Here is a 19,867-nt window from a genome sequence, read left to right as displayed (position 1 = left end):
TAAACACGCTAACACCTTTCAAAATCCTTTTTTGGATCATAAAACAAAATCGTAAGAGTTTGTTAATATTTCCTGGAAGCGAGACAGATATATAAATCTTACACACGCTCGCTTTCATTTTCAAGTGGAAGGAAACATGGTTCATATTTGAGATAACTGAAAATAAAATAAAATTTCAGTACGCGGAAAAGTTATTCATAAATACTATGGACATTTCTAACTAGATAACATGAGTTCTATGTGAGTGATTTATTTCAGAAATTCCTTTATTAATGTAAACAACTTTTAACAGTGACGACACAATATTATATGAGAAACTACAGCGACAAGTCCTGTAGTCGGACGCTTGGAAATCACAACATCAATACAAAGTTATGGCGCAACAACAAAATATTCAATACAATTTACAAAAGAGTCCATCTAGTATTTAGGAATTAGGTTTCCGTCGTAGTCATGAATTTTTGACAAATCGACTGGTTTATTTTTACTCGAAATATATCTCTTTTTCCCAATCGGGACAATTCTTTTCCAAGGCAAACGGGTCAGAATCCGTCTCCGCGTTGCAGATGTCCAAGGGCGCCTGTACGTCACCGGAAGTGTTCAAGAAGTATCCATTTCCCGTTGATTGGTTTATAACAGGAGCCGTTAACGTGATGTTACACCCATACACATACTCGTATAGAAAATTATCGCCGTTACGGTCGGGAGTAAAGGAGATAACCACATTGGTCAAGTCGTTGGCCATTGAGCAACGATAATTGAAACAAAGGATTGCGGTACTTGTACTGTTATCAAAAGTTGTGTTGTATTGTTTGTAAAATAGATTGGCGCCCCAAAGACTGATAGCCGTGAATGTTGTGTTCTCTCCTAGGTAGCCACCATAGGTGATATTAACTTTGACTCTAGCAACACATCGGTCATTTGAATCCCCATACGGATCGCTGTTAGTTGATGGATTGTCAACGGTAAACCCGAGAACGTTGTCGTCACTGGCAAACGATGCGGACTCACATGTGGTTTTATTGTAAAAGAACGGACCATTCGCAGATGCCTCTAGATCCATTGTCAGTCGATCCTGAGCGTCGATGTTGAACTGAAGCGTATTCAAGCGCGTCTGAACGGCTGCTGCGTAATCACTAAGAACCATGGGCGTGGCACGATTCCGAATTGAGGCCACAATTCCGAGCGCATCGACGACGATGTAGCCCTTTGAAAGAGATCCTGTGGCATTATTGTCACAACGGGCCTCAAAACATGTATCCATGTTAGTCGTGAAATCGCTAAGTTGCAGAATTGAAGTAATTCCTGATGACTGAAGCGACGTGGCTACAGCATAGCGCCTAAGCTGTGGGTCCTGAAGCGCGTTATCTGTTGCTGCATCTTTGACATATGTCTTAAACCAGCACCGAGTGTTTTCCGGGAATTTATCAATGTTGTACCATCGTACTTGGTTACTGGTAATAGTTATGTTTCCTATCGCTGTTCCGACATTGCTTGTCTGTCGCCGTCTTCTACCAACACCGGATGTAGGAGGGATAAGAGTCCATTGACCATTTCCATTTAGAATGAACAACGCAAACCCGTCCTTTGAGATAACCGTTATTGGGGCAGAATCTAGAGGTTCGCCATTTGCATCTGTTGCAGTCATCACAAAAACACCTTGTGTTTCTATTGGGACAATATTTCCGTTTTCATCTGTACTAAAGAATACACCTGGGGCATTTTCGACGTTGTCAACAGTTGGCTCTATATAGGTCAGGGACAGTTCAACGGGAGGAACAAGATTGCCCCCATCGCGATGGAAGAATGAATTTGCGGGAATTTCGAAGGTCACGGCGCCTTTGTTGGGATTAAGTGGGTCGTCAGAGAGGGAGATAGTATTCTCAATGTCCGGTTGCAATTGAACTGGAGCTGCTTTTTTGTATAGATACACAGTTATTGATTTGGATGTTCCATCAATATCAACGGGCCGGGTGGACGGCAGGTACTCGCTTGAAGTCTTCGTCACCTGGAGGACAGCTGTGAGTATACCTGCAGGAACGGCTAGAGTGGCTTTGCCATCAGCGTCTGTGGTTAACTGCGCAGATGTCCCGGCAATACGGACCTCGACATCGGCAAGTGGTGCGTTCGTGGTAACATCCATGACGGTCACAGTTAATGTTGGTGCAGCCGCCTTTGTGCATTCACAGGTCACCGCATCCTTGAGTGCAACAGTCGCGGAGCCGCAGTCGACAAATAGATCCTGCATGGTGGCCACGTCGATCTGACCAGCGTCTTGATCATCTGTGTAAGAGTAGCCTGGGGGCACACATGGCAGCTGCGAGCATGTGTTTACCGTGACATCACTTTCGCAAACCGTTTTTTGCTCTGGTATGAGGTAATAACTTTCGAAATCTGGCGCAAGAAATAAGAGAAATACACGTTAAAGATACACATATACATTGTTTTGAAACAAGGTATAAACCTACTTGATGACAGGTTATGTCCCTAAGTCAACTTACCAAGAAAATGAACAATAAAGCCAATCAATTTAAGTACCATATAACCAATGTCCCTTCACGTAAAAGAGATTTAAGTAGTAAAGATACCGAACATAATATGAATGTATTGTAACGAAAGCAATGTATTTAATAATTAATAATTATTAATTATTATTATTATTATTAATTATTCTTTTTATTAATTATTCTTTTTAAAAAAACGGGTCCTCGATTCTTATATTAAGTTGCAGGTACAACCACTTACCTCCGACGACAAGCGCAGCTTCTCTTGAGGGCACTTTGATGCCCTGACTTTCAACGGCGGCCGTACATACATAAAAACCATTATCCACGATCTTCAATTGGGTTTTGACGAGTTCACCGTTAACTCCGCCGGTCACCATAACTCCATTTTTTTTCCTGAAGCAGAAACTTTACAGTATCGTATTGTCTAAATCTGTTTTATCGCTACATATTTTACTTATCACACGTCAACTATTATTTGTGTGTGACCTACGCATGCTGTACCAAAAGAACAGATGGTGTAGCTTCCCTTTCCGTTCTGAAATTCTCTCAAAGAGTAAAACTGTTTTCCTCTTCCCGAAATACTTAGCGCGCTTTTTTTTAAAAATGTCTGACGGTTCAATATTATAACGGAATATTCAAACACAAGCTGTATTCATTCCAATTTAAACCCGGTGCGAATATCGCACTTATCTAATATTGTCAATGAACTCCCATAAGATGTGCGCGAATGAGGTGATTTATGCTGCGTTGAGCTTGCTCAAATAGAGACTTAAAACACGTGTGAAACGGAAGTAGCTACCAGGAGTAGGTGATTGGCTGATTTCCGGGCTCGGAATAAGCCTCACAGGAGAGTTTCACGTCTTCGCCTTCCTTCCGGAACTTGAGCTGGGGATGTCGGACCATATACAACGACTCTGGAAGTATTTCAATAAGAGTTAATGTAAACGGATCGATAGTTGCTACAGGCAAGTGCTAAAGATCAAAGCTGCAGCAGTTGAAACTTGGATATGCATGGACCATACGTAGATAATGAACAAAAATGGCAAAAGCGTTTATGGCGAAAATGGCTACCGGAAGTACTGAAATTTTATTGGACTCTCAAATGTGGGAAGAAAGCTCGTGCAATCAACATTAAATAACGTTCGAAAAAAGTAACGTTTCTCCTACGAAAATAAAATTTGTTGAGCGTAACCATTGTGTATTCGGTAAAATGACAATATCAAGCAGATCAAGTTGATCATGCATGTCCAGCCTGCTTTGAAATCACAAACCATTCAGCTTAAAAACCTGTAAATGTGGAAGGTAGCCAATGGTCTGAGATGGTATGACCATACTTTGATTCACGATCATGTCAGATATCTAGACTCAGATTGCAACACTTTTGGGATTCACACCCACTTATTGTGTGAAGATTGCGCCAAAAAAGTAAAATGAAGATAAAATGACTAGCAGTTGTGACGAATGACATCACAGCAAACAATAAAGAAGGAGGCCTTCTGACTAGAGTCACTCCGTCAACTACAACCGATAGCGTTAACGGGAATTACTTGGTTGATAACTTGCATATCGTCACCCAATTCAATAATTCTATGTTATACATTTTGAGCGACACAAGACAGTCAAAGATCCGTAGTTAATGTCTTTAACATGAAAATAAACGTGCTGAAAATCGGTAACATTCGGAATACAAATGCTTTAATCTGTATAAAAGGGACTAAACGCCAGCTGACACGATTGCAAAAAAAAAGAAAGAAAATTGTTAAGAACTTATATAAAACTGATATCGCTGTGTACAACGCATTGCATCTTATTTACTGTTGTATCCTATCGAGTACGCCACATGTATCTTTCGCAGTTTTTTTTCCATTTCGAGAATGGGTTGGTGTACCACGTAAATACCAATCAATTTAAGAATAGCATCAGTTTATATTTCTGTACTAATCAATTGACTTTCTCATGATAAATATACACCTTATAAACTTGGAACCATTATGCGCTATTTTAAGCGGGTCAACCCTGCTGAGACAGCGACAAAACATTTAAGTCATCTATAGTAATGTATTATCAGCCTCATACTAGCTAGTATTGACAATTTTAGGAAATACTTATTTGCCGATTTTGAGACCATCCTGTGTCTAGTCACTTTAATACATGTACATATTACAATATTTCAGCTTCTCCTTTTGAAATGCGACCCATGTCCCTCAGTCAGGATTTATTTGTTCAAAATGATCATGTTACTAGTAAACCCAAGCAAGACCTAACGGTCACGTGCACTCTACCCTCTTGCATGTAATTGTTTCTTAAAAATAACCATAGGCCGTCCAAAAACAAACCTACTTGATGTAACTATTTAAAAGGGCTCTTCACTTCTTATGGACCAAATCTGAAATGATGCAAGACTTAAGATATCTAATTGCCATCGTGAATGACTGCCTAATTTAACGAGACCGAGACTCTTTATTCTATTCCATGTGTTCACGTCCACTGTTACGCTGTTTGCGTGTGTTTATAATATTTGGTTTTCGCACATAATTGTGGGCCAATTACAATGGAGGATTTCACCCTTTTTAGACTATCTGTGCATGCGCGCAGGTAGTCTTAAGATCGCAAAAACCGAAGAACTACTTCTTTTCATGTCGTTTTAACCCATTTTTTGTCTCAATGCGCTCTATGTTTAGCAGAATGACGTCGACACCATAATATAGATAAGTTGTATTGCTGTCTGAGTATGAGTTCTTGCTTGCTCGGGTATTTCCGCGCTGTATTATTTATAGCAGAAAACAACTATTTTTAGATCGCTATACGTATCAGATTGATGTGGGTCAAAAGAATGGAGGCTTTGGTAGGAAGGTAACATAATGATATTCACTCTGAATTTAGCCCAAGATGTTCCAGAAATTATTACCGACCACAAGTGTCCCATCGCCTGCAGGGTTTGTTATTATGACCTGGCGTGACCCTGAAACACGCTTAATTGTAATGGTGTGTTTTTGATATTACTTTTATGGGATAAGAAACAAAAATGATTGTCTGAATGTCAAAATAATTGCATCTAAGGTTTCGCGTTGCTAGTGCTTCAAATACTATATGATCTGCCTGATATATAATAACAAAATACTATTCATTCTATGACTTTTAGGCGTATACTTTTCTAATAAGAGGTTCTTTTTTTGCATAAAAGCTTCGTTCCGGAGTATTCTTGGCATAGTTTTAAACATTAGGCATTCAATTTATATAAGAACACATGCCCTGATACGACAGTGATCGAGTTATGAATACTTTTGGTCAAGCAAAGTAGTTCGGATTAAACCTGTAAAACATCCAAAGAGTGCGACGCAATCATAACAGCACTAGTACTATTTCTACAAAGAGATTACATGAAACAAAAATAACATTAATTTATCAATAAAACTTGAACAAGCAAAATCATATTTTCATTCTTAGAACAGTCAAGTTACGATAATCTAAAAATAGTTTCTACATACATTAACTGACCTACAATCTAAAAATATTTTCTTCATACATTAACTGACCACATGTTTGTCCTCACCGCGGGAAAATGACCATCTGATAAGCTTTGCATTTTGAAGGGAATGATTGCTAAAGTTGTTCATAAAATAAAATTATTGCCCTTAAACAATTTAAACTTGTATGTTTATAAAACTTGCCTATCGTATGATATCTAATGAAAGCACCGAAAATACATTAGAAGCGAATGAAAGGGGCATGCATTTTAACCTTAGATACATGGGGATTGGGGTACGTCGACTGAATTGATAAGCTATGCATTTTGAAGGACTTTTGCCTGAAGTTGTGCATTTTGAAAGGAATTATTGCTGAATTTGTTGTAAAAAAATATTTTCCTTAAACAAAACGTGTATGTTCATAAAAGGAAATGATATATATGATGTATTATACTTTCCTTTCGTATGATATCTAATCAAGCAACGAAACACCTTTAGAAACGACTGAAAGGGGCATGCATTGTAACCTCAAATACATGGGGATGGGGGACTACAATGTACGACTATTGAAGTGACTTTTACATAAACAAAATGACACCAGACGCCATTAAATAGATACAGATATGTTTGTTTCCTCGACCAATGTGGGCACAGGCGCTCTTGGCCCTCAACATAGTTTTTACTTTTATCCATGTGCCATTCACCCATTCCCCTTGTTCAAATAAAATTTGCAACTCTGACATATTTGCCGGCAGATAGTCTTTCAGCGCGTTCGTGCTTTGATTACTGCAGCGATTGATGCGAACTTTCTCGGCATGGAGAGTCGCTGCGTTCGCTCCATTTTATGTAGATCGCCGAAATGAACTTTAACATATACGAAATGGCATCGAATTGATACATGTGTACTTTGTTATTTAGACACCAGTATATGTATTAGTCAGCTATGGCTATACAAGGTGACCTTGCAAGAATAAATACTTAATTTTACAATATGGTGTTATACAAAGAGATGGACTCTTACTCCACTGATTTGTCTATATACCTGAACACTGTAACGTAAACGTCGCAGTTGACGTGAAATCGGTCACAGGGACCACCAGCGACTGGTGAGAGCCGATACTGATAGTGACGTCATCAGGCGGGCTACATTTGTATACGATGTACTGTCCAGGATTCTCCGGAAGTAGCTCCGTGGCACTCAGACCGGAAAACATGGCCCCGGTCACAGACTTCGCACAATCGGAGATCAAGGTTACGTTTGAGTTGAGTTGAGTTTGACTACAACAATTTATATCAAAGGCGCACAATATACATGTAGCTTGATGGAAACATTTTTTTAATGCATTGTCACGATAAACTCATTGGACTTTTATGGTAAATTTATTTTACTAATAACTAATAACAGTTAAACAGCGACGGTTTAATGAGTTCAAGGGCGTATACTAATCCTTAGACATGCGTCAATGATTCCATTCAGTCTCTTGGTCAATTCGTTTTACAATCCAATCAAAACACTCAGACTCTATGAATTAAGTTTAAGCTGAAGTTGTTATTGTATATGAGTGTGTTTGAGAAATGTCTTCAGTATGTTGTGATATTGCATATATTCACTTGTATGTTCTGACAGTATGTTGTGATATTGCATATATTCACTTGTATGTTCTGACAGTATGTTGTGATATTGCATATATTCACTTGTATGTTCTGACATTATGTTGTGATATTGCATATATTCACTTATATGTTCAGTATGTTGTGTTATTGCATATATTCACTTGTATGTTCAGTATGTTGTGTTATTGCATATATTCATTTGTATGTTCTGACAGTATGTTGTGATATTGCATATATTCATTTGTATGTTCAGTATGTTGTGTTATTGCATATATTCACTTGTATGTTCTGACAGTATATTGTGATTGTGATATTGCATATATTCACTTGTATGTTCTGACAGTATATTGTGATTGTGATATTGCATATATTCACTTGTATGTTCTGACAGTATATTGTGATTGTGATAGTGCATATATTCACTTGTATGTTCAGTATGTTGTGTTATTGCATATATTCACTTGTATGTTCAGTATGTTGTGTTATTGCGTATATTCACTTGTATGTTCAGTATGTTGTGTTATTGCATATATTCACTTGTATGTTCAGTATGTTGTGATATTGCATATATTCACTTGTATGTTCTGACAGTATATTGTGATTGTGATATTGCATATATTCACTTGTATGTTCAGTATGTTGTGTTATTGCATATATTCACTTGTATGTTCAGTATGTTGTGTTATTGCATATATTCACTTGTATGTTCAGTATGTTGTGATATTGCATATATTCACTTGTATGCTCTGACAGTATGTTGTGATATTGCATATATTCACTTGTATCTTCAGTCAGAGTTTGAAATGACAGTTTAAAATTGTTGATGATTAGAAAACACACGATTGTGTAGTTTGCCGTAAGCGAATGGTTAAATGGTTTTAAACGGGCCATTAAACAGTTATGTTTATAGCATGGTTCTGTGATAGCTTTATAGATATGTACTTCATACGGACATTATTGGTTTGTCATGATTGATATTTAATTGATGTGTTTACTGTAATACATACCCGGATATATTTATATGATATCACCTTATTAAATGCCTGGATGATGCCGAGGGCGGTTACTCACCATATAATGGCATGTTGTTTGCAAAACATCCGGAATAGTACTGAATTGGTAATTAAAATAAATGTGTTTCTTCCAAAGCGTAGTTGTTTCCCTTCCATAGCTACTTGTTCTATAGTCAGGTCGTTTAGGAGAGGTACAGCCCGACCAGCTATACTGAGACCGGACCGTGTGGTGAATGCGTAAAATTTTAAAACACTGAGCGGGGTACAGCGCATTTGTTTGTTTTGAGGTTTGCTTTTAAATCGATTTTACTATTTTTGAAATTATTGCGTGTGTAAGTGTCCATATTTTGCAAATCGCTGATGGACGTCGAAATCTGCCTCGGATGTATCAATGGTGAAAACGTGACTACAAAGGGGTTCTAACATGGGTCACCACGAGTCAAAACTGATGTAAACAAACAAGCTAGTGGCGTTAATTTCTAAATAGCTTTTTTGACAGAACAGATATGAAAATATTTCTTAACCTATAAAAAAACTATGCTATGTCTGCTTCAAAAAAAGTTATTTAGAAATTAACGTCATTAACTTATTTGTTTACATCGGTTATGACCCATGTGAGAACCCTTTTGAGGTCACGTGATTCCTTACTCCGGTATCATAGTATGCTAGCAAATTTCGTCGAAAAAAACACCATTGAATATAAGAGTGAATTGTTCATTATTGAAATGTTTAACTAGGTGATATCTATGTCTACTGTGTAATATAATCGAGCGCGTTTTTATTTACATTGTCTAAGAAATATACCGTCATAACTCGTACGTAGATGTATCCGGAAATATAGAAGGAACCTCTTAGCAAAGTATTATTATTTACGCACCACATTCTAGGCTAACATCAACAGGGTTGTTCAGGTCGTTCAGGTTTTCGATGGTGAACATAGTGTCCTTATGTCCAACCGCGGACAGAGTTCCGGTGTATGGGGGGCTGCAAACCTTCGGCCCGAAAGTTCCACCACTTCCTCCTGTCCACGTTCCCGTAACTAAATGTACATAGATCAACATGCTAAAATTGTTGGTGAGGTACAGTCTATGGGAGGCTGCATAAGCTAAGCGCGTACTCTCCACCGCTTCCTCAGTTCCCATCCCTTCAGTGGCTACGCAGCCGCCGCTCCCTTAACTCAAAGGAAACTGAAGACAGGCAGACGGGCCAATGATACCTTATATGTACGAGTATATGGTATATTTCAACTTCTGATAATTAATTGAGGGACTGTAGTTGACTTATATATATAGGTGTTGGCCTTCTCGGTTTAATTCTAACCAAACCAGAGATTCTGTTTATGCCCTTCATTGTTAACTTTCTATCCAGTGATTTACACTGTCCTAAAATATAGCAAGAATGGAGAAGTGTGCAATAAATGTTAACAAAAACTAATCATTAAACGTGCTGAAGCGTATGTGACACACATAATATATGATTATGACAAATCGCGCTAATGGAACAAAAGACAAAAGCAGCGTGAAAAATAATGTTTAGCTGTTGCCAATGCATCGTCGGAAACCGCGGTACTTTCGTCCGTTGCACTTCATACATAAGCATAGTGTGTATCGGGGGTATCCAACGATGTTGCTAATGTAATAAAGTCAAAATACACGTCTATTACTATCGACTTACCGGTTAGCGTTGCAGACGTTAAAGTATCGTCACATGCAGATAGCACAAGGATTGGGATTGGGCCATGAACGTTACACACGAGCCCTAAAACATAAAAAACCTTGCGTAAACTGTAGTTATATCTACATTAAAAAGGAACACAACAACTAATCGATATGCACTGCAATACGAGACCAAAACGCACTAGCCAGTACCCTTTCAAAAGAACAAAAGGACAAGATCGACCTGCCAGTATTAAAAAAATGAACGCAAAAGAAAATGTTCATACAATTAAAATGATAATATCTTTACTGCAGTATTCAAATTATTGAAGGTCTAAGTTATAAATCTTCTTTTAAATGCATAAGCTAAAATTGTCCATAATAGTTTTGGTTTTGTAAATAATAATCGCAATTCTTACCAGAGGAATCGTTAGTAATCTCGGTGCTTCCAGTCACGGTCATGGTGGATGTCTGATTTCCCGCTATTATCACAACATCCGCCGGAAGTGAACAGACGTGCATCTTGAACACGCCCTTACCCACTTGGTCGACATCAACGGCGTTTGTGGACGCAATTAGGGTCGGCAGTGGCTCATCGCCACTCGATGACGTCATCGTTAACGTTATTGCCTGTGTAGAGCATAGACGTTCTGCGAACAAAAGTTAATATGCTGAGACCGATAATGTTCTATTTATTTCATTAATTAGTGACACGATATAACAAGTATTTTCAAAATTGATAAAAGGCAATGATTTACTGAATTTTCTTCTGCAAATATGTACTTCTTATTGAAACATTGCTTATAAAATTCAAAAGAGAATATTGACTACGTACATTTTATTAATGACAATGGACAGGGTGCGAATCGGTACGTGTATGTGAGTGATTTGGTATCTTTTAAACTTAACTTACAACGAAGTACATAATTATATGGGTGTCATTTCGCAATCCCTCAAGTGAAAAAGATCCAATCCTAACCTGAACATCTCATTTTTGCATACTCGTACGATTCGGAGCGACCAACACTGATGGACTCTGGTCGATAGTCGTCCTTGTAAGCAATCATGCGAACAAACCGGGGAGGCAGCAGGATGATGTAGATTCCTGGAAGTACCTCTGACGCCACAAGCTCTGTCTTTAAAATTGAAGAAATATGTAGTTTGAGTGCAGGATACTTTCGTTTAGCTCAAAATAACACAACAACACCATTCTATAACGGCAGCTGCAACTACGACAACAAAGCATGGATTTGAAACAGTCGCCATCCTTAGTATCCCCACCACCATAACCACCACCACCTACAACAGCAATAGCAATAACATGAACACCACAATACCATTAAAAACACTCTTAGTTAAATTTCGACTTGCATTCTTATTGATATAAAATGTCAATTTTGTGTAAGGGTATTGAAGCAAAAAACACATCAGATAATTCTTGCTTTACATTTTGCTTTCTAACATTTACATCTTTCTTACAGACTAGACACCAGATGGTCCCCAAATCGGCAAATATGTATAGTATATCCTCAAAACAAGCATTGATTTGTCAATGCGAGGTAGTAAGAGGCCGATAATATATCATTTTACATGGTTAAAAGGACAAACGCAACAACCACGTCATTGTCTCAGCTGAGAGTACCATTTAGAAAAAAACGCACAATAGTTGACCAGTTTGAAAAAGCGTTGAATACTGTTGTTTTCCGAACTCCTTGCTGCCAATCAGCGTTTAAGGGACTGTACACCAGATTGGCACCAAAAACAGTTTTTTTCTGTAACGAATCTCGGACAATTATTTAATAGAATGTGTTACGCTTTGATATCATAATTGTAAAAAAGAGTACCGAAATGTAAAAAAAAAAATGTGTAGGAGACCGCGTTTGAACCCGTGTCGCCCGCCACAATTGCAGTCCAGCGTCGTATCCTCTGTGCTACGATGGCAAACTAATCGTAGTGACATAATTAAGATATAGACCTAACTCGGTAATATCACGTGATAATATCGACTAGTCAATCACGCACACGGAATGAATTCTACTAGGTAGACATACCCAGTAATCTTTTTAATGGACAAATACGAAATAACTGCTAAACTTAAATAAATTGTAAACTATGTGGTACTTCAGTTAGTAAGTTTCAATGCATTGTACACATTAATACCAAGTTTATGTCAGTTTTCGACAATTTTCTTTTTTTCTTGCAAATTGATCATCTGGTGCAGAGTTGCTTTAACAACTCGCTGTCGTTTCAGCAGAGTTAACCTCTTTCAAAAAGTTCCATCGACCAATTTCATCATCTATGTTGATCTGTCGGGCCCTGTATCTACGTTCGTTCGCGGCAGTATTACATCTGATGAGTACAGTTAATATATTTTAACCAACTGGGATCTTAGGTGGTAGACAACCCAAGTAAATTGAAAAAATGCGCAAAAACTGCGAAAGAAGCATGTGTCGTAAACGATATGATACACCAGTATTAAAGTCAGATTTAATGCCTTATACACATCGATATCATGTTGTTGTTTTTCTTTCATTTGTATCATCTGGTATCTAGTCCCTTTAAATCGTCATCAGAGAAACAGTAGGGTTAAACGTTATATTGGTCATCTTGCTTAATGTTATCTTTCATTCAGTTTATTCTCAAACCATATGTTGTTGTTGTTGTTTTCAATTTTCAAGGTTATGCATCTATCGTAATTATAATCTTTGATACCGAAATTGCAGATAAGAAATACAATTAAAGATGCACTCTCACACATTTACCATTTTCACAACTTTTTTTATTATTTTGTCTTAGAAAGGGCAAATGTTTGCATAAATATCTGCAAACCAATATAAGATTGCTGAAAAAACTCAGATCATAGATTTTTATATTTCCGTTCGAAAATTAATGTTTAACGGCTTAACTAAAGGGTTGACGAAGATATGTATAAATCATCAAATCAACTTTAATATAAAAATCTGCGATCTTATTTTGGTCAGGAGTCTTATAAAACCGGTTTGCCTGGATTTTCGCCAAAATTGGTTCGTTCCAAGGCAAAAAAAATGTTAATACTGTTAAATCTGTGAGGGTGCAGCTTTAAAGTATAAAAAAATGGTTCCAGGCGGGATCGAAACCACACTGGAGCAGTCAAGATAAAATAATAGACAATAGCTTATCCACTATTCTAATGAGCTCATAAATAGTATGTTAGATATTTTAAAAATTATTAAATACATTGAAAAAATCACGTGATGATGTCAATCAACCATTTACGCTACAGCAGTTTGGTAAATTGCGTAATCAACGGTTTCGGAAATCGTGGACTTGAAAGACAATATTTGAGCATATGTAAACATTTGTTGAAGGGTAACATCTATCAGTATCTTTGTTTAAACATTCATAATAAGTGGACACGCACTTTATTTCGTGTTACTGTTGTTGTTTGTTTATTTTATTTTTTAAAATCCGTTAAAAGTGCATTTTTACAAACCATCCCTTTACTGGTGCAATACAGCAAGTTTTACATATAAAAAAGCCAGATGTGAACATCAGAAAGCATGATGTAATGTATCCATAAGTTTGACCATTTATAGCTTTTTTAACAGTTATGTTTTTTACCGTTTGAGATCCGAAACATCTCTGTTTGAACGAGGCTCCCTCTATTGGCGTTCGGCATTCCTCGGACACCAACGTTACAATTACAAAACGGTTCTCACTCGGATCCAGCGCGGATTGGCGAAAACACCACTGAAAGAATTAACCAAAAACAAGTATGTGTAGGTTAAGTGTCTTTGAGTCTGCAGTCAACTATGAACCCCTCAAGTTATGGCATATGATCTTATATGATCTTGCTGGAACGTTTAGGATTAAGTTTCAATTTAATTTAATAATTTAAGAAGTTTGTTGCCAATGATTTTTTCCCTGTGTTCTATTTTAATGGAAAACACATTGAAATTCACACTTTTTATTTGAATGTTCATGTTTGCCTAATAGAGCAAATCGAAATAGTAGCAATCGTTATATCCAATTGTATATTTCGGACTTCAGTTATCTTTACTTTTCATATTTGCCTCGATTTGAAAAGAAAAATCCGTGATTTTGAAAACATTTTAGCATTGTAAATATCAATGTCTTGGCCTGAACTTACGTTGAAAAATGCGCCAACTTGCGTGCAGAGTAAAATGAGGATCAACCCTCGCAACATGTTTACACCTTCGTCCGTCCGTAAGGAATATAGGTACCGAAAAGGTTTATACTATTGCTTAGCCGCACAGATATCGAACACAAGTTATTAAACTTCAAAGTTTTATAATTAGTATTACTATTATTAACACTGTATCGAAACTTTGGAAACAAAATAAAACTTTTCCGCCAAAAAAGTACCTAACTGTTTGAAAACAAAAAAAGACCTTCTTTTATACTCACTTACCAATCCTTTTTAAAACCAACGTGCAGTTTTACGATTTAATGGACCAGACGAAAGATTGTATCTTTTTTAGCAGAAAAAGACCCGGATTCTTTTTTGTCGACCAATCGCAAGGACACGTATTTTAATCAGATGTGTGTTGTCATACAGTAATGTTTGTAAATTTGGTAATTAAATTGTTTACTTCAATGAAGGTAATATTCAGTGATTGAAGCGATTGACTGTGGGTGAGTAAAAATTAAATAAAAAGTGTATTTGTGCTGAATGGTACTTAAGCTATCGCTGAAATTTTAGATTGTACCCTGACAAGAATATATTCACCCTTAATGTGTTTACAGATTGTGGTTTATTAAAATGTTTGTGCCTAACCTTACGCAAACATCAAACCGTAAATAAAATAATTTATACCAAGTTTGTTGGTATATTTGATAACAAAAACTCAATTTAAATAAGCATGTACAACGCATTTCGGTCGAATATTGACAATTCAAGGGACACCACGGTAAATGTTACGATATGGTTGACCAAGGCCACCCCCCAAAATAATATTATAATAATAAAAATGGTAATAATAATAATAATAATAATAATAATAATAATAATAATAATAATAATAATAATAATAATAATAATAATAATAGAAATAATGATATTAATAATAATAATAAAATAAATGCTAGTTTTATAAAGGGAGTACCATAGTTTTATATGACAGAGACTCCAAACAATGTTCTTTATGGTAAATTGTTGAACAGTGAGTTCAGAAAAAGTTGATTGATAGAAGTGTCCTACTGTTAACAGCATTTGCAATCGTAAGGCAATTTTAGCCGTATGATATAAACCAGGACAGAGATATGTCCATGACAATAAGGACGGGAAAATAAAGAGAAGCTGTGGGAATATGTATTATATGGCGTCTGATCTGCTGGCTAGAAGATGTATCACTTTGTCAAAATTGGTCATAGTCATTGTTGGAGCTCAGAAGGTGAGCTTGGTCAGAAACATTGTTAGAGCTCAGAAGGAGAGCTTGGTCAAAGTCATTGTCAGAGAGCAGAATGTGAGCTGATTAATACCAAAAACCTGGGTTGATATGGTTAAAGGCTTATAACAAGGAGTTTATTTTAATCATATAATACACATTTAAATAAAGGTGTTTGAGATATTAATATACTCATACATGTTTTTTAAGCGGAGAGTATATATACAAAACTGTAGCTAAGAATTAGCAGGGTCTTGTGAATTGATTTGTCAAGAGTAAGATTATTTAGACATGTGAGACACAGATCACAAGTAGAGGCAATTTCATGAGCCTGCAAGCCATGTAAGACCTTATTTTCCCAAGATCATATTCTTCCCACCTGAGAAAAATAGCATCCTATTTTGCACAGCTGGGAAAATAATAAGATCTCATTTGTCACACACTTCGAATATATATGTCACAGCTCCTGGGAAATTTGTGATCGAAGCCGGTTTTTTATGTACCATGAAATCACATTCCTCACAGGTCAAAAATTGCATTTTACAACTGAGTCACATTTGTCACAGATTGCTATGTCCAGTATTGCAGATATATTTTGTTGATATACATGTATGCGAATGCATTCTAGTCATTAAGAATCTCTGATTATGTTGTTGTCGATTCTCATGCTTACCACCATTTTGGTCGATCATATATGTCACAGTTTGATATAGGATCCTTTTTTCCCCAGACCTGTGAAGAATATTGTCTGGGAATAATAAGGTCCTACAAGGCCATAAAGTTGGTAAAACTATACTGTAATTAGTATGTTCGATACAGAGAGCAGACAAGCAACAAGGTATACAATTATGTGATTTTTGGATGCCTACCTCGAATTAGTTTGTTATCATTTGGAAGGGTTTAAATCAAGAACATTAAAAAAGTATACAAACAATTTCACAAGTTTGTAATGCCTTGAACATTGGTCGCTTATTGGGAGTTATGTATGGCTTTAATCAGACATAAAAAAAAACGGAATAATAGAGCCTGCAGCAGTTCATACTTGCTTATGTAAGTTCAATATTAATGATGTCACCTTTAAGATATCAGCAAACATCCAATGATTGTTTAGGATATAATCTGTTTTTGCCATGAGATATTTTCGACCGCGTTCTTTGAACGCTCTCATTGGCTGATCTTTCTAAAGCCACAAGTGTTGGGGAAAACACATATTACAACCATTAGCGATATGCCTGAGTCACATTTAAAGTAAAAATATAAACAATACTCTTCATGTATATCGTATCATACACACAATTACACAGACACATTCCTTTTGGTCGTTGAATTTTGTGGCCATTTAATTCTAGCGATTTAACTTTCATTGGTAGTTAATGAAAAAAGTTTTGCCCAAAATGTCTGATTCTTATTTCATGTCAGTTACATTCTAAGACAGTTAGCAGATATCAAGTAAAATCTTATTGGCTAAGAAGGCAGAAAAATGTACCCGTTCGTAAAAAATAAATTTGACTACAATTTAATGTATTTTGTTTAACTAAGGCGGGAGAAAAAGCATCTACCATGTCCGCTCGTGTAAAAAAGGTTCTTCCTTACCCTCGCGCAGCGTGTTCTGCAGAAACTCGGTCAACCTCGTTTCCGCAAAACACCATACGATCGGGTTAGGATGAACCTATCTTTATCAGACTCTCGGTTAAAGTTTTTAAATCAAATAAAAAATGAGTAACAGTAAAGAAAAAAAATGATAGTGAAAACAGTAATTGTATAAACAAAAATGTCATCATTATTTTATGTTATAAGTTCCATGTGTATTTTAGGAAAGAAAGGAATCAAGAATGGAAACAACACGTTACCAATTCGGGTCAGCAATAACAACACGTTACCAATTAGGTCAGCAATAACAACACGTTACCAATTAGGTCAGCAATAACAACCATTTCATTTTTTACAAGGGTCAATTAACCAAATCGTTACGGCTAATTGACATATCGGGGCATTTTTATTTTGCATCACATTATCACGTAAAAGGTGATGCGTAAATCGTATATTTAGGACTGCCTGCATTTTCTTTACCATGCGTATATTTAAGTACATGTGACTAGGGGGCATTTTAAGAGATTTATACAACATTGTCGTAAATTCTCCTTTAATTATAGGCGCTTACCACAGTGTTGCAAATGACCTTTATGTAACCGTCATATCTGTATAGTAACCGCACCTGCTATTACGTTTTAGTAAAAAGCCATAAGGTAATGATTTTATCGAAACAGTAAATTAAGACAATTTATTCATGAGTAAGTGTTTAGATATTTGTAATCGTTTGCATTTCAGCGAATCGATCACATTTCACATCTAGGGTTAGGCTCCCAGGCCGGGAATCGAACCCGGACGGCCGAGATGAAAAACAAATGCGCTAACCACTGCGCTAGCCGGACAAACAAAAAATATTTCAAAATATATTTTAGTGATCATGGTTCAAGTTCCGACAGGACAAGAAGAAAAAGTGTTCGACATTCACGTCATTTTTCTCTTGATAACAAACTTTTAATAATTAGCATAATTATTCATTATTAAAAAAACGATGTCCATGGTTTGGCCTCAGTGGTCTAATATCAGGCAAGATGGCCATGCGCTTGGTAAGTTTTAAGGTACGTACTTAGCCCATTCTTCTATAAGCTACTTCCTGTTTAAACTTTTATGTAATATTGACTATTCTCATATATGCAGAGTCGATGTTCATGGTCCGCCTAAGCCGACTGGCAGGCCAAGCAGCTCAGTTTCCAAATCAGCTTCCGTTCTTTGGAACTTCCCTTTCTCCTGGTAGCGACATCAATTTACAATATCGATTGCTGGCGTTTTCTAGAATCGTTGTTCATGCTGGTAAAACTTTATGTTGAGACTTCTTCCGAACCCGAAAACCAGCCAATCACCTACTCCTGGTTGCTATTTCTGCTTCATGCATTTTAACACGGGTACGTCGTTTGTCGGGCGGGCGAGTTTGCGTGCGTCAAACTGGTGGTTTCCGCTCAATTGCTAACGATATAATTCGTGGATGGTGATGAAACTTGGTTATTGATAGCTTATGTGAAGACGTAGCTTGAGATTGCGTTTCGGCGATGGTTGAGTGAATGGCTACGAATGTAATGTAGACACATGCATAAGAATTGCATTTTGGATCAGTAGGAACAAGGTCAATGACGCTGTCACAAAAAAAGAGATATTGTGTCCGCTTATTAATTTAGAATGGACTTATATTGATGAAGTTTGCTGTATATGAACCGTATGCGTACATTGAGAATAGTTTTGGAGTCAGTTGGGACAAGGCCAATGTACCTGCTGGTTGAGTAGAACACAGTACTGTTCTGTAATGTTAAAGTGGAGAAATGGTTACTGCTTAATAACTTTAATTAACATTAAGAAAATTATATGCGATAATTTATAGCGATTGCGTTTGGGGTCAAGGTCAAATTCGCTTTCACTAAAATAGAAAATAGTTTCCGCTGAATAACTCTAGTTTTCAATAAATAAAAGTGATGCAGCCTGTTAAACAGCAAATTCGTGTGAAGACGTACTTTACAGTGGGAATCAGTGTCAAGGTCGTTGGAAAAAACGACGACTGTACAATTTGTCTCCCTAAAATACATAAGACGCCATACAAATCACAGTTGTGGCAAGTGTGGGGTTGGTCGCTCGAAAACCAGTTAAAATCCCCACAGAATTCCTACTTAGTATTTACTGACCGTGTCATGAATTCTCACTGAACTCTTACTATGCTAGAAATCCCCAATTCATTCATATTAATTATCAATTGGTATCCGACGTTGACTCAAAATTTGCCAAACTTAACTGCACCGCGGTGTTCTATGACTTTAGCTGTTTGTTTTTTATTAGAAAAGGGTTTCAATTTCTTAGAGCGAATTTTTCAACGGGTCTCTATATTCAATGACGAAAAAGGACAGAGCAAACTAGAAATATTTCAGTTAAAAAAGAACGATGTTTATCGGTCAATGTTCGTTTGCCAGTGGCGAACGACAACGTTCTCCGAGTTGTGTTGCTAGAGTCTTCTTGAGTTGATGCCACCTGTGACACATGTGGCGCCGGTGACTTTGATGAAAATATAGCATTTACCTCTTATACCCTTTAGGGGGACAACATTTCTCAACCTTTGAGAACACCAAAAAAAAAACACAGCTCTAAAACTATTGCTGCTTTTTTAAAAGTTTGCTT

The 19,867-nt window shown here is 36.8% G+C and overlaps 2 protein-coding genes across 2 annotated transcripts; both read right to left on the bottom strand.

Annotated features, from left to right (window-relative positions):
* Positions 1-240: 240 nt before the first annotated feature.
* On the bottom strand, positions 241-7,218 carry LOC128230937 (uncharacterized). Its single transcript, XM_052943366.1, has 4 exons — positions 7,017-7,218; positions 3,307-3,421; positions 2,746-2,900; positions 241-2,394 (listed from the first exon to the last, which is right to left on the bottom strand). Exons 1-4 carry the CDS (start codon positions 7,186-7,188, stop codon positions 485-487), a joined length of 2,352 nt encoding a protein of 783 aa, XP_052799326.1. The 5' UTR covers positions 7,189-7,218; the 3' UTR covers positions 241-484.
* A 3,203-nt stretch (positions 7,219-10,421) lies between these two features.
* LOC128230936 (uncharacterized) lies at positions 10,422-14,581 on the bottom strand. The gene is made up of 5 exons (XM_052943365.1): positions 14,386-14,581; positions 13,857-13,985; positions 11,236-11,392; positions 10,676-10,906; positions 10,422-10,435 (listed from the first exon to the last, which is right to left on the bottom strand). The coding sequence occupies exons 1-5, from the start codon at positions 14,440-14,442 to the stop codon at positions 10,422-10,424; spliced, it is 588 nt and encodes a 195-aa protein (XP_052799325.1). The 5' UTR covers positions 14,443-14,581.
* Between the last annotated feature and the right edge of the window lie 5,286 nt (positions 14,582-19,867).

Source organism: Mya arenaria, chromosome 4 (assembly GCF_026914265.1).
Source record: "Mya arenaria isolate MELC-2E11 chromosome 4, ASM2691426v1".
Classification (NCBI taxonomy): Eukaryota; Metazoa; Mollusca; class Bivalvia; order Myida; family Myidae; genus Mya; species Mya arenaria.
The sequence above is the reverse complement of the archived record's forward strand: the minus strand, read 5'-3'. Positions and strand labels throughout refer to the sequence as shown.